Source organism: Rhea americana, unplaced genomic scaffold (assembly GCF_003343005.1).
Source record: "Rhea americana isolate MKP2758 unplaced genomic scaffold, rheAme1 scaffold_177, whole genome shotgun sequence".
NCBI lineage: Eukaryota > Metazoa > Chordata > Aves > Rheiformes > Rheidae > Rhea > Rhea americana.
The window spans coordinates 377,444-391,359 of record NW_028185894.1 but is presented as its reverse complement, the minus strand read 5'-3'; the positions used below and the strand labels follow the sequence as shown (position 1 = coordinate 391,359).

The 13,916-nt window shown below is 46.1% G+C and overlaps 3 protein-coding genes across 5 annotated transcripts in view; 2 read left to right on the top strand and 1 right to left on the bottom strand.

The window, feature by feature from the left end:
- Positions 1–105: 105 nt before the first annotated feature.
- On the top strand, positions 106–4,663 carry GTPBP8 (GTP binding protein 8). 3 transcript variants are annotated; one of them, XM_085301438.1, is made up of 6 exons: positions 106–190; positions 295–425; positions 823–922; positions 1,353–1,471; positions 1,963–2,089; positions 4,429–4,663. In XM_085301438.1, the coding sequence occupies exons 2-5, from the start codon at positions 310–312 to the stop codon at positions 2,045–2,047; spliced, it is 420 nt and encodes a 139-aa protein (XP_085157564.1). In that variant the 5' UTR covers positions 106–190; positions 295–309; the 3' UTR covers positions 2,048–2,089; positions 4,429–4,663. The 3 variants fall into 3 exon arrangements, with proteins under 3 accessions (XP_085157564.1, XP_085157565.1, XP_085157563.1); XM_085301439.1 differs by having other exon boundaries at positions 4,349–4,663; XM_085301437.1 differs by lacking the exon at positions 4,429–4,663 and adding an exon at positions 2,792–4,237.
- Positions 4,664–5,291: 628 nt separating this feature from the next.
- TAF13 (TATA-box binding protein associated factor 13) lies at positions 5,292–7,685 on the top strand. Its single transcript, XM_085301434.1, has 3 exons — positions 5,292–5,407; positions 6,062–6,159; positions 7,190–7,685. The coding sequence occupies exons 2-3, from the start codon at positions 6,070–6,072 to the stop codon at positions 7,358–7,360; spliced, it is 261 nt and encodes an 86-aa protein (XP_085157560.1). The 5' UTR covers positions 5,292–5,407; positions 6,062–6,069; the 3' UTR covers positions 7,361–7,685.
- Positions 7,686–8,812: 1,127 nt separating this feature from the next.
- Positions 8,813–13,916, bottom strand: part of RMP64 (ribonuclease MRP subunit p64) — a 5,372-nt gene continuing 268 nt past the window's right edge. Inside the window, exons 2-9 of the mRNA XM_085301435.1 lie at positions 13,803–13,915; positions 13,135–13,211; positions 12,888–13,019; positions 12,459–12,536; positions 11,111–11,472; positions 10,458–10,516; positions 9,721–9,971; positions 8,813–9,291 (exon numbers count right to left, since the gene is read on the bottom strand). Coding sequence (XP_085157561.1) covers positions 8,895–9,291; positions 9,721–9,971; positions 10,458–10,516; positions 11,111–11,472; positions 12,459–12,536; positions 12,888–13,019; positions 13,135–13,211; positions 13,803–13,915 — 1,469 coding nt within the window. The 3' untranslated portion in view covers positions 8,813–8,894. The remainder of the gene's footprint in view (positions 9,292–9,720; positions 9,972–10,457; positions 10,517–11,110; positions 11,473–12,458; positions 12,537–12,887; positions 13,020–13,134; positions 13,212–13,802; position 13,916) is intronic.

Genomic DNA, 13,916 nt, shown 5'->3' with positions numbered 1-13,916 from the left:
GGCGCTGTTCCGGGCCCGCGGGCCGCGGGCCGTGCGCTACGTGGGCTCGGCCACGCGCGTGGGCCACGCGCCGCCGCCCGCGCTGCCCGAGGTGTGCTTCATCGGCCGCAGCAACGTGGGGAAGTCCTCGCTGATCCGCGCCCTCTTCGCGCTCACGCCGGAGGTGGAGGTCAGAGTGTCCAAGACGCCTGTAAGTGCCGCGCTCGCCCCCGCCGCGGCCTTGCCCGCGGTTTAAAGCAGCTTTTTGACCCCGTGCCCTAACCTTGTCCTCTGAAAAAATTCCTCTCCCTCCAGGGCCACACGAAGAAAATGAATTTCTTCAACGTCGGGAAGTCTTTTACTCTGGTGGACATGCCAGGATACGGCTACCGTGCCCCAGAAGACTTCGCAGAGATGGTGGAGGCCTATCTGCAGGAACGGCACAAGTAAGGGAGCCACTGAACGCGCGCTGCAGCGTAACTCCGTCTCCACAGAGCAGTCGCGCCTGGACGCTTGCATACAGTGCCGTGTAGCTAGATGAAAAAATGCAGAGTAACTTCAAGCAACGGCATTGATTAGTTCCGAAGCGATTTCCCTGGGAACCTCCGTAGTGATCACCGTGGTTTGAGTCAGCCGTTCRTGCTTAGACAGAGCAAAATATTAAAAAGATGAAGGTTTTGACTTAACCTGCTGCTCTGTGCCAGCCCCCTCAGCTCCTATGTATGGCTTATCTTGGCTCTTCCTATCTCCAAATCCTGCTGCTTGTTTTTGCTTATGTCTTTGGAAATAGCACAGTAGCCTTGAAGTAATGGTCATGGTTATTGTTATCTGTATTTCTGGCAGCTTGAAGAGGACTTTCTTACTAGTGGATGGAGTAGTAGGACTCCAGAAAACAGATCACATTGGTATAGAGATGCTGGAAGAGTTTGGGATCCCTTATGTGGTAAGTAACACTGCCTTCCTGAAAAGGCAGAAGCAGCATAACCTCTGTAGGTTATAYGCCAAAGGTAATCTGTAAATGTATGTACCTTCTTTGGGAGCTTATTTATGCAAGTTGTGTCCTACCTCTGAGTAATAGTGCCCTCCCCTCCTGACCCCGCTCTTCTTTATTGTTAATAAAATAAGCCTAAAGTGTGTATCTTGTCATGGGGAGCTTTTTGAGGGGGGCTGGCTTTATTAATTAAAATGGAATTTTTTTTACGAGGGTCTGGAACGGATCTGGTCCTTACACAGGCTGTAGAAGTGCTTAGATGAATTGTACTAAACCATTTTTCCACTTAAATAAGATCCAGAGCGAATCACTCTTACAGATGTTCTGGGCTAGCAGCAAAATAATCTTTTTCTCTCAATCCTCCCTTTCTGAATCCATGCAGCTGGTGTTAACAAAAATTGACCGAGCTTCTGAGGGACTGTTGTTAAAGAACGTACTGGAGATCCAAGAGTTTGTAAAGGAGAAAACTCAGGGATGTTTTCCTCAACTATTCCTGGTCAGGTAAAGCTTTTCTCCATTGCTGTCATTTCCTTTGACGTGATGATTAGCAATAAGACAAACTACCTGAAATGAGTCTGTCTGTCCTGGAGGTATGCTCCTCTGTGCCCCAGGCATGGAGGGTGGGCTGCCTGTGGGTAATGGCCCTTTCTTTCTTCCTCATCCTCCACAAGTGTGCGGAGTTCAATTTTCAAGGCTGCTGCTTCTTTYGGCCTTTATGCTGAGGGGCAGCCGTACCTACACTGTGCAACAGCAGGCTTTGTCAGGCACGCGTTGCCTGAGGTCCATCACTTCATACAGCAGCGTAGTTTGGAGTTTGCGTTATAGTAGCAACCCTTAATTGTTGGCTTATGTAGCTGAAGTTCTTACTTTATCGAGGTTGTGCTGCACTGTGTGGASGACGTAATGTAATGTATCCACTGGCTGAGTTTGGTTATATTCATCCAAGATGCAGCAGCATCAGGCGCTGAATGTACACACCTTTGTTCCYGTAGTTCTGTGGAGTTTTCCGGGGTTCACTTGCTGAGGTGTTTCATAGCCCATGTTACGGGAAACCTGCCTATTGCAGAGACCAGCTGAAAAGACCTGTTCCTGCTCTACTCGGCACAACTAGAACAAAAGGTACCAAATCTAGAGCTCTGGCTTTCTTTTCTTTTCTTTCCTTTTTCCTTTCTTTTCTTTTCTTTCTTTTTTTTTCTTTTTGTAAATAACCTGAAATACTAGAATTTATTTTTTGGATAAACTTGTCTAAGTATTTGATTAATATTTATAGGGATAAGCTTTTTGTTTAATAAACTCATCATTCAGGAAATTTACAGTGCAAACTAATGCACTTTATTATCAAATGGTTTTATAAAACCTACATGATTGTGCCAAGAAAAGAAAAACAAAGGTAACTCTACAGAGGAGCTAGGCTTTAATACAGCATTTCCTCTCTCTCTGTCTCTCTTGCGTGCGCTAAGTGTTCAAAAAGCTACTACTGCATACCTAAACTCTGCTGTATTTAGGATACTAGAGACAGTCCAGTAATCTGATAAATAAAAAGGCATTTAGTTTAGAAAAGAAAAACTGTAGTTGTAACATTAAACAAGCCATGCTTGCCAACTTGAATTGATGCTATTAAGAAGTTCAGCGGTCTCAGCTTATTTAGCAGCCTGCTGTGAGACTGTCTAGAGTAGAAATGTCCAACACTTTATTTGTGAAAGTGTTTTTAGAGAGATCTGGCTAGGAAGCTGCATTGTGCAACTCCTCTGCCTCATGCATTCAGTAGGTACAGTGTGGTAGCATGCCTTACATGTATACACCAAGTTGTCCCTGTTCCAGGTGGATGAAGGAACGGACACATCTTTAATGGGATCTGCCTTTCAATTGCTGTGGGCTTGGAAGAGAGTGAGATAAATGACTAACACCTAAGGGAGCTGTGTCCTTCTGSACTTTATTGTCAGTCAGTGCTGCACCTACCTTCTGTTTTAAATCCAGCACRAAGTTCTGCAGCTGCACTCTGAACTGCCAGAGAGGAGACGTTTGTTTTAGCCATTTTACTATACGAGGAGCTGAAGCACAGTAGCGAGGCCCTGTATTCTTCAGAGGCACTGTAACAGCTGGCAAAACTTTATCCCACTGCARCTGTATCTGGCTAACTGCACCTGTCCCAGGGAGTCGGAAGCTGGGTAGTTAAAATATCAGAAAGGGAGACTGTCTTAATAGCAGTGATCATATACAAAAAAAATCAAAACTATTAAGTGCAGATGTCAAACTGCACTCAGTCTTGCTGAGTTTTAGGATTGCCAAGTGTGTATATATATGGTTGTCAGTTACTTATATTAACTGTTTAAACCTCATGAAAGAGTAATTTTTTCATAAACCACWCTGAGGATTAGAAGGTGGTATTCCTAGTGCTCTGCTTTATTATGGAATTTCTTGCAACTCGTAGATTAGACATGAGATAAGGTTTACTTCCAGCATATGTATAGGAAGCAGCAGGATGTGAGGAATGCATTAAAAAGAGGTGGATCTCTTAATTTCCACATCTAAGCAGAGATCACACCTGTAATTCTCGAATACTTCACCTCCAATCCCAACGTGCTCCAGAGCAAACTAGCCCATATGATGCTTGTACAAGAGGAAGTGCAGTAGCATAAGGACRATGGAAGAGATGCAGATCAACGTTTCAGGCATAATCTTTTACTTAAACAATAACAACAAAATAACCCTAGCATCAATCTAGCCTCTAATTTTAAAGGCCTCARCTCTGATTCAAGAGCCTTTGATGCAAACTGCCAGCCAGTATTATTTCTCAAACTGTTAACTGCTGTGTTAATGAGATACAACTGCAGGAAAAGTGCATCTGAACTGGGAACATAGCAGTATGTTAAAAAAAAAATCTATTAACAAGAACTGGTTATCATATGTGATAGATGCTAARCAACAATATGCTTGCCGTATTGAACAGAGGCTTACAGCCCCAGGTTTCTCGTGGCATCTCGAACAGGCTCAGCAGCTCYTTCGCTGTGGGGCCTTGGACTGTTGGGACCCCTCTTACAGTCATACAGAAGGTTGTTTGATGAGGTGGTACAGGATTTCAACTCAAGAGGGTTCCTCCCTATCACAAACACTGTAATTAAAAAAAAATCACACCTTAAGCTTCTGTGGGAGAAGTTCATCCATCTTTCAGATTTCTTTCAATAGTTTTAGAGAAGGTCTGTTCTCTACTACCTTTGTATTCATCTTCAAGAAATGGTATTCCATTAAAATTGGTTCAGCAACTTAYCTGTGGCCCCTTGGTCTCTCCTTTCTCTGACATCTTTTGACCCAGTTTAGGTTAACAGCATATGACACATCTTAACAAAAAAAAAAGAACAGAAAACATTGTTTATTTAGGTGTCTACAGAAGTGAAGGATTGCTGCCGAGAAAGTGAAAGAGGATCTACGGTTCACGTTCTGCTTGTTCTTTGGCTCAGGGGAAGTCGTGCGGAGCTGCGCTCGGCACCTGGAGCGGGAGGGACTGCCACGGCCGGGACCTGCGGATGCCGCTCGCTGGCTGCTCCTTGGCCGGAYGCTCGGTTGGAGCAGCCCCATGTGTGCGGGAGTCGCCAGAAGACACTGCGCTGACTGAGGCCTGCTTGCGATGGCAGAGCGAACTCCCATCCTCTGGATTAAATTTAATTTAAGAGCTGTGGCTGTGCTTGCGGGGGATTAGCTGCAGTTGCTGTGCTGTTCTGTGATACTCAGCCAATGCCACTTCGATCTACGGAGTCCTGAGTGTTGGGAAGAGGAGAAACTTAACCCAAAAGACCAAACGTCGATTCCGTTATTTCCCTAACTCCCGGGGTCGTTAAGTGCCTGTTTTCCTTCTGCGTCTCTGTCCTCGCTGTCAAGAGCGGCGAGACCATCTGGTTGCTTCTCCAAAGCTGCAGCAGTTTCACTCGCCAGCGCTCTGCCTTTAGCACAAGGCTCCTCCTCGTACAGCGCTGGGCCTCCATCCCTCGCTCCTTGGTGAGCTTGCCGATGCACTGCCGGAGTTCATTCTTTTTCCCCCCGTGGTTTAATGTTCCCTTTGCGCCTGTGTAGCGCTCGTCGCCCTCAGTGCGCCGCTTCGGGGTAGCTCTCCCGCTTGCGGCCTCCCGCGCGCCCCGGGGCGGGCGGGCGGCGCCTCCGCCGTACGGCAACATGGTGGCCCCCAGGCGCGGCGGCGGCGGCGGCGCCGGCGGAAGTCCGGCTGGCCCGAGCGGAAGCGGAAGCGGCTGCAAAGAGGAGGCCGGGGCCGGGGCCGGGGCCGGGGCCGGGGCCGGGGGAGGGAGGGAGGACGGTAGCGCCTGTGCGCTGACAGCGCCTTCTGGCTGTGCCGTGCCTTTCCCTAGTTCGAAGAAGACGCCGAGGAGGCGGGAGGAGGCCTGGACGGCGGGCAAGGCCGGAGGAAGAGGCTGTTCTCCAAGGAACGTGAGTCCAGCCGCAGGCAGCAGCCTGTGCCCGGCAGCGCCTGGCCCTGGCCGCTCCTTGCAAACCGCACCGCGGCTTTTACGAACAACGCGTGCTTCCTGCGGAGACGGCTGCACATCTTAGGCAGCTGTAGAGTTTTACAGCTCATTAAGCAACGGCTTACCTTCCCTACCCGCGCTGAAAGCAGAGAARGCTGTCCTATGGAACAGCACATCTTGGCCAGTGCATCATCATCTGAGCCTGACCCTGGCAAGCATCACGCGGCAGTGCAGTGTTCAGTATTTGGTAGCTTAAATGCATTTTTTAAAGTGTCTGACATCAGATGCACTTTTATGCATACATACTATGCTCTGGCTGGGGTCTGTTTTATTTCCCATATGTTCTCCAAAGAGTTGTCCTGTCCAGCAGTCAGGAATGCCATCCTGTTGCATGAATCATAGAATCATAGAATGGTAAGGTTGGAAGGGACCTCTGGAGAGCATCTAGTCCAACCCTCAGCATAGCCCTGTACAGGGATTGAACCCACGACCTTGGCATTAGCAGCACCACACTCTAACCAACCAAGCTTAACCTGCCCGGCACTAGATGCATGCTGCTGGCTGTGCTGAATGACCAGAAAAAAAAGAGGATCATGCTGAATATTTCTTTCTGCAGTAAGATGCATGATGTATGGATTTGGGGATGACCAGAACCCTTACACAGAATCAGTGGATATTCTGGAAGATCTGGTAATAGAGTTCATCACAGAAATGGTAAGTCAAATTTAGATGTTGTGATCAAAATCTAGCTCATATTATTATTTCAAATGCACTGATTATTACATCTCAGTTGAACAGAGGATAGGACATTTCTTGCAGAACACATCTCAACAAAAGGGGGTGGATTCATTTTCTATAAGCATTAAAAGCAGGTTCAAAGACTCCCATTAAGATTTTCGTTTTCTATAGGCTAATACTTCTAACTCAACTCCTGCATTATCTCAGGCCAGTAACACTAAAGCTAGTAGGAAGATTTGCAGATTAGCTTTTCTCCTCCAAGTGTAAGTGGAAACTAATGCATTTTGCTCCTTTTGGATTTGGAAGAGTGCCTTCATCTTTTGGGGGCAGTTAGACTGATACTTTACAGCTGCAGCTGACTTTACAGCCCACTGTGGCATCACTGCATGTACAGCTGACAGAAGAGGATCAGTTTTGAAAGTTAATCTACTTTTGTGTTTTCCCATTTTTTTAACAAATCTGGGCATGCATCGCTGTCACAAAATGAATACAAACTTCTGCTGGCTTAAGCAATCATTGATCCAGATGTTTGGATGCTGGTAGGATTTCTTTTTTTCTTTTAGCAAGTCTTTCCTGCTGTTTGTGAATCTTGTTTCTCTTGAAAGGTTGGCCTTGCCTTCTCTGTCAAAATGCCCTCCACTGTCCTCAGATTTGGTATTACATATTTTATGCAAGTTCTTAATGCCATTCTTCCTTAAGCACTCTACGTGTTTGGTCTCCCTTGCATATACTCAGGCCTTAGTTTTGGTGTCATTATGGTCATGTATGTATAGAGGTACATGCCAGGTGTGGGCGTCAATGACCTGGGAATGACAGCATGGAAAAAAGGTCATGGGAGTGTACTCCAGAGTGCTTCTGGGATTAGGATGGTGGTGCACAGAGCCTGAAATTGCTTACCTTTTGCTTATAAAGTGACAAGAAATAAAATGGAATTGAGAGCTTAAGAAATAATTATGAGTCAAAGGCACAAAAGCACAGCACTAACTTTCTCTTCTTCCTCTAACAGACACACAAGGCAATGTCAATCGGGCGGCAGGGTCGYGTACAGGTTGAGGACATTGTCTTTCTAATCCGCAAGGACCCCCGGAAGTTTGCCAGAGTTAAGGACCTTCTGACTATGAATGAAGAACTGAAACGAGCCAGAAAGGCTTTTGATGAAGCAAATTATGGATCTTGATTCTCTGCACAGGCTGTACAGCTTGGGCACCTCCTGCCCAAAAGCGAGGAATTAACGTGTATTGTTGGAAGGGGGGCRGTTTCTGGGTGGGGATCAGCGCTGGGATATCTGCCTTGACTCTCAGCCTTTACTCAGAAGCATTCAAGTCTCTGAACGTTATCTGATTGTATGTGGTATATTTAGGTATTTTTGTATCTTTTTTTTGACATTCAAGAAGTGCAAACATGAGTTTTAAAGGTTCTTGTAATGGTGAGAAGTCTGTTTGAAGTAGGACTGTGTTCTATCAGGTATCTGGATGGCTAAAGAGAACTGATTCTTTACAACTGCTTCAGTCATTATTAGATACTTCCTTGAAAGGAGATCTAGATCTTKGGTGACTGGACAAACTGTGCCTTCAAGCACAAACCACTAGAACTTCTGCTCTCTTCCCTGTCCCTGCTCCATATATGCTCTTTGAAGAAAACATCTTAAGCTCATACCCAATCCTTATAACTAAAATGACACTGATGAATTCACACAAGTTACATCAGACAGATTTCTTAGCACTAATGATCAAGGATTCTCAGTCTGGTAGGATTTTTTTTTTTTTTTAATTCTGCCTCACTGGACACAGCGCTCTTGTTCTCAGTTCTCCCTAGGAAAGGAGAGTTCACCTATCTGAGCTTTACTTGCCCTTAGATACTTCCCTCTTCCTGCCCTTGTTAGGCAGATGCGCCACAGTAAAGTTGATTCCTGAGACAGTTTTTCCATAGCCTTTCTTGGTGATTCAGATCTTGACCCTTAGTTACAAGCAGGAGCCAGACAGAAAATACCAACTGCATTGCTTCCTCTAACAGATACTGTTCCCCCAGTGGATGTTAGAGTAGCTCCTCCTTACTTTGCCAAGCAGGTAGCAGCTGCCATTGCATTAAAAAGATCACAAGACAGTGGGAGACATGCTTGCAGGTAAGGAGTTGACTATTGCAGTCAGCTTTTCACCATTTCTGGAGCAGTTCAAAGGCATATAGTAGATTCAAATAGCCTTCCCCTTTCTCCCCCAATTTGAGAATAGGGATAACAAATGCTGCACAGTGATAACACTGCAAGTCAAGGCTCTGCCCAGTTTAAACAGAAGGAAGACTTCCTTGGAAAATAAGCAGCAAGTCTTTATGCTAAGCAGCAGTAGGTGATCAGCTGCAGCCTTCTGCCCTGGATGGTTATTGCTTGCACTGCAGCTTTGACAGCAGCATTTAATAGGTGGTACAACAGTAGAGAAAGGGCACTGAGTTTGAAGTAACTCAAAGCTGCTACTCTGGACAAGGCTAGCTCAAAAGATGACAGTAATCTTCTGTTTGGGACACTCTTCCATAACAAATGGATTCTCAAAAAAATCTTGGCTTAATATAATTAGTACTTTCTTAGCAGTGCAACCCTACTTGAGTAGAATTCAGGGTGTGAGTAACCAAGCCACTGTCAGGGTTCTGAGGATTTTAATTAGAAAAAAAGGTAAACAAGATCAGAATGACTTAACGCCTTTCCTGGTCCCAGCCCAGGATCAGACACCCATAGCTGCAAAAATAGAATCAATATCCATGTTCTCAGTAGCTTCTTTGAGCATAGAGCCAGGGTTTTCTTCCAGCAGCAGCCTCATAGGGATCCCTGTTTTGCTTARTTCTCCAGTGGCTGTATCAGCATTGGCACATCCTTCATGACTCAAAGACCCAGCTTGGTAAACTGGAAGGAAGAGCGAAGCACCTCTCTCACACACTCCAGAAAGCTCAGAAGGTTTTTGCTGAACAGTCTTCAGAGTTTTCTTTGATCGCTTAGACCATTTGATCTTTCTTTGACAGAACCGTGCCCYGAGGTACTGCTTTGGCCGGTGTGCATTTTGTGAGCCAGAGAGGAGGTATTTGCAGACAGACGTTTTGACACAGCAAAGTTTTTTCTGCAGGCTTAAGGGGAGAAAGGTGCACAAAACRTTACTTTAGAAGCTGTTAAAAAATAGGTTATTTGGGGTTTTGAGAGATTTGGTATTAGCCTTCTCTAGCATTTTCCTTATCACACCTTGGGAGATACAGTATCTTGTATGGTAGTAGCCAGGGCATTCACTCCTTACACTATATAATAGCTACCCATTAGACATGCACACAGTTTAAGTTGCATTTTCATCCTTACTCTTAATTATGTATTCATGCATTTGTTAACCTTTTAATGATGCTAAACAATACATTCATATCGGAGTACCTAATGACCAGAACTGTTGACCCTGTTTAAAATTAGAAAATGCATTACACCACTGCATTTCCCTACAGTGTAGCAAAATACACATTATTAAAATGTAAAGCGTCAGACCAAGAAACCCACATACATACAGAAATTACCTGCATCCCTGAGCCTCCACATGGTGCAGACGGTTGCTTTTCAGTAACTTGTTACGCAGAAAATAAGCTTCTGATTTGAGTTTGTTGCCTTTGCACCACAGAATAGCTTTTCTGAGTGCCTCTGACAATTCCCCAAAAGAGGTAGCTTTTTGAAACATCTGTACAAGAGATCGAGTATGCTGCGGTTTTGCCATACGAGAGCAAAGTGACACTGGCTGTGCTTTAGAAGGTGTGGATGTGAAGCTTACATCCTGAAACAGCAAAATGGAAGTAGTTAGCCTTTTAAAAACACAACACAYCTGATACTCTGTTGGAGAGGAGCAGAGCATTGACATATTCGTGACTACATTCTTTATAAGGAGAAGGCAGAAGAGCARTCTTGTTTACTGGAATACAAAGAGGCACACAATTAGAACTTGTATTTCTGTCTACTATTGACTTGCTCTTGTGTTTTCACTTGTACTTCTCCCCCTCTGTGAAATAAAGAAAGATAACAATATATGTTCAAACTCATAAAAAAGATTAATAGTGTTTTTTTCAATGCAAAGCTTCCATGCTGACCTGGCTGGTCAGAAAAGCAGGACTTAAGAAAAGCACAGCTAGTGTTTTAGCAGTAGGTATTCTAGAAGGCAAGGGCAGAGAGGGAGAAGGGGGCATCTTCAATCACAGATACTACATTCAGAGTCTAAAAGTATTTTAACGTTCTAAAAACTGGTGTTAAATGGTGCCACACAAACCTGGTTTGGACGTTTGGATGGTCTAAGCAAGCTCTTCACATCAAACCCCAGATGTCTCCCTACAGAGAGGGGGGAGAATTTCCATTATGAAATAAAGTCTTAAGCCTTCCCACAGAGGTACTGACGTGTTTTGCCGTTAGCAGCAGCCTCACACCTGCACACTCAACGCTTTCGGTCCAAACAGCAAGGAAGTGGAAGGGGACTACACTCATGTGGCCACTAGCAGGAGATAAAGAGGATTTAGTAAGTTACACATGGCTGTAAGGGCGACTTCCATCAGTGAAAGCCTCATACAAGAACCTGGATGCCTGCGGTCACTGCTGTACCCATGACAGCCTGGGGAAAGCCCAGAACTAGCAGGTACAASACACAACTACGTAAGAACTGCAGACAGTTCTCTTAGCTTCCCTCACTATCCTCAGGTGCCATCTGTAAAGAGGAAGGAAAACACTACTGACTATACACAGGATCTAGTTACTGAACTCATTACAGCAACACTGACATTCTCCTTATCCTTGGACAAAGAAAGGGAGTTCATCCGGGGACCGCCCTCTGCAGGTGGCAGAAGCGCTTGGCTCTGTTGGACAGAAGTTGGGGTTAATGGCAGTTTCTGAGATGCCAGAAACCAGTAGTACTGTGGCACAATGCTTTACCTGTGCTAGCTCTAGTAACCAGAACTGGCTTTCCGATGTCTGTGGGGCACGAGATGGTCTTGCTTTCCACAACAGTTGTGCAGGTCACCAAATCTCTCTTTTTCTCAGCCTCTGATGCTGCCTCTGGCACTGCTGGGAAGAACTTTTTCAACCAGCTGGCAGCTTTTGTGTCTGTCAGTGCTTTAGCCTTTTTCTTCTTCACCTCAGAAGAGAAAGAAACTCCAAGAAAGTCACTGATGTCAGAAGGGAAGGTAAATCCCTTAATATAAGGCATCTGTTGAGTCTCCGACACAAGCTGCAGTGATGTTGACAACACCTCATATAATGAAATGAGGCTCTGCAATACACACCTGTACTGAATCCTGAGGAGGTAAAACAGAAAAGGTATTGAGGCATCTCTAGCAAAACCATCATAGCTTGTGCTCACTGAACAACCACCTTCAGCTTGAGAGAAAGAGCTACTGGAACTGATTCCAAGTATCCCTCTCCTTATTCCTCCCCTCAATACAAGCTTCTCCTTTTACACTCCATCAGCACATCTTCTTCAAACAGTCTTCTTTAAAATCCTCATGTCAACTTGCCTTCCATCTTTAAAGCAATGTTCAAGTTCAGAGCATAAGACTCGCTTAACTAATAAGCCCTGTTTGGGAGCCCCTCCACTTCCCTAGAGCTTTACGGAGTGCCACATTAGGAACTCAGCAGGTTCCCAGGTCACRCCCAAATCATTCAACAGATCTTCCCAGAAAAAGCAGCGTGTACCAACTCAGGACAACTGTGCTAGCACTGATGCCCATGTGGTCTCCTTCTCCATATCAATGGAGAAGGACAGATTTCTTATGCCAAACACCATTTTAGTGAGTTCATGTGCACAGCACTGTTACCTCCTCAGCTACAGCCAGCAGTTACTTTCTCAGTGCTGCTCTGCAGGACTGACAAGAGAGCAGAACAATGACTTCTCTGGAAAACTCAGCAGTATTACAGAATAGCTTTACCTCAGCCTTTCCATTTCATCACGGGGCAAGTCTTATTGCTTGATGCAGAGTACCAGATGGTAGTGTTTGTGGCAGGCTGGCATTAGTGCTGATTTTATTACCACTACCCAGAGTTTGCAATGAACCAAGCACAAAGCCTTCCAAAAGAGCATATAAGAGGTCTCCAGTTGTACAATTCTTCAGATGCTAGAATAATGTCCAAAGGGATGGAAGGACCTCCRATTTCCCAGATGCTTTCCTTGCCTCCCAAGCAAAAAAAGCTTGCCCAGCAGCAAGGTCTAATTACAAGCTCTTCTACCTGACAGGCACGTCAAACAGACAGTCAACAAACAAGACAGACTTTTGAAAACACAAACCACAGCCGGCTCAACAGCCCAGAAGCCACAGTGTTCAAAAGAATGAATTCTTCTGAGCAGAGATGTTTAACCGACAAGCTGAAGATTATACCAGTTAAGGTTAAAAAACAAACAGCATGTAATGAGACTTGCTGAACACACCAACTAGAGGTAATTCACAAAGTAATATCCTGGATAATTTGAGAGATGAACATTCAAACTTTGAGTTGCTCAAGGCCAAAACAGCAGCCAGCCAATAGTTYAAGGTTCTTCCATAACAACTTGAAAAGATGATGTTTAGCTATCAAAGAAACTCCAGGTTGCGCACATTAACTGCATGGTTGAGTCCCTCAGCAATACACAGCCTACAGTCAAAATCACAACCTGGTTTTGGTCTCATGAGGTGCTTCTGGTGGACTGTAAGAATGTTTTTATAACGAAAAAGGATACAGAAATGCTTTACAGCAACAATCCAGTAGCCTCAGTGACAGCTTGCAACCTCCCAGTACCTTCACAGCAACTGTTTCCATCATAGGCTGGCTGGGCACTAAGTGCTCTCCTTGGGCTTGGGGTTTATTCTTCCTGGGTTGATACATGGATGAGGAGATGGTTATGATCTGGCATTTCTAGCATTTTCTCCTTTAGCTCTGAAGACAGAGTTAATGGATAGTGTAACACACAGGGTCACAATACCTACTTGGGAATCAGCCCTGCCAGAGTTTCAATACAGCCCACTAAGTTCATTTTCCATAGGCGCTTCAAGCACTGTTCCACCTAGAGAAGAGGAAAAACTCCTTTAGCTGGTAAGAGCTCCTTGGTCTAAAGACTATCATTAAAGCCAAGCAGCACCTTCCTGGCGTCAGTTGAACGGCCTAGACCACGAGAGGTGATGCGGATGCTCTGGCCACGCAGTAATGTTACGGGGAAGTATCTCCCTGCGTGCCACTGCTGGGGACACGGAGTTTAAGCGCAGGGCTGGGGCAGACACTGCTGATTGGTGCTGCGCGGTTTCCCCCACAGCATACAATGCACTTTGCTGTTAAACCAGTCTCTCAAGAACGGGAAAACACAAACCGAGAGGCAAGGCTACTGGTTTTTGGTTAAGCCGCTACCTTTGGATCAGATGGTCTTATCCAGCTTTTCCTGGGACACCGGCAAGCCGTTCAGCTACGAGGTGAGGCCCCTCCCTGGGCACGGGGGCACCGCTCTTCCCGCCGGACGCGAATCCCTGGGGGGGCCCGTGCACCGGCGGCGGGCGATCCCGCCGGGCCGGGCGATCCCGCCGGGCCGGGAGCGGCCACGCGGTTACCGGCAGCCTCTCCGCTGCCCGCCGCCGCCCCGCCCGCGCCGCGCCGCGCCGCTCACCTGCCGCAGGGCCAGGAAGGGCCGGTGCCGGAGCAGCCGGTGCTGGTACACGTAGAGCACGGCGCGCAGCACGCGTCCCTCGGCGCCCAGGGCCCGCCCCGACAGCCGCTCCAC

Coding starts and splice junctions, on each gene's coding strand:
- GTPBP8 (XM_085301438.1), top strand. CDS start 310: ATGAATTTCTTCAACGTCGGGAAGTCTTTTACTCTGGTGGACATGCCA. Junction 426..822: donor TATCTGCAGGAACGGCACAA/GTAAGGGAGCCA, acceptor TATTTCTGGCAG/CTTGAAGAGGACTTTCTTAC. Junction 923..1,352: donor AGTTTGGGATCCCTTATGTG/GTAAGTAACACT, acceptor GAATCCATGCAG/CTGGTGTTAACAAAAATTGA.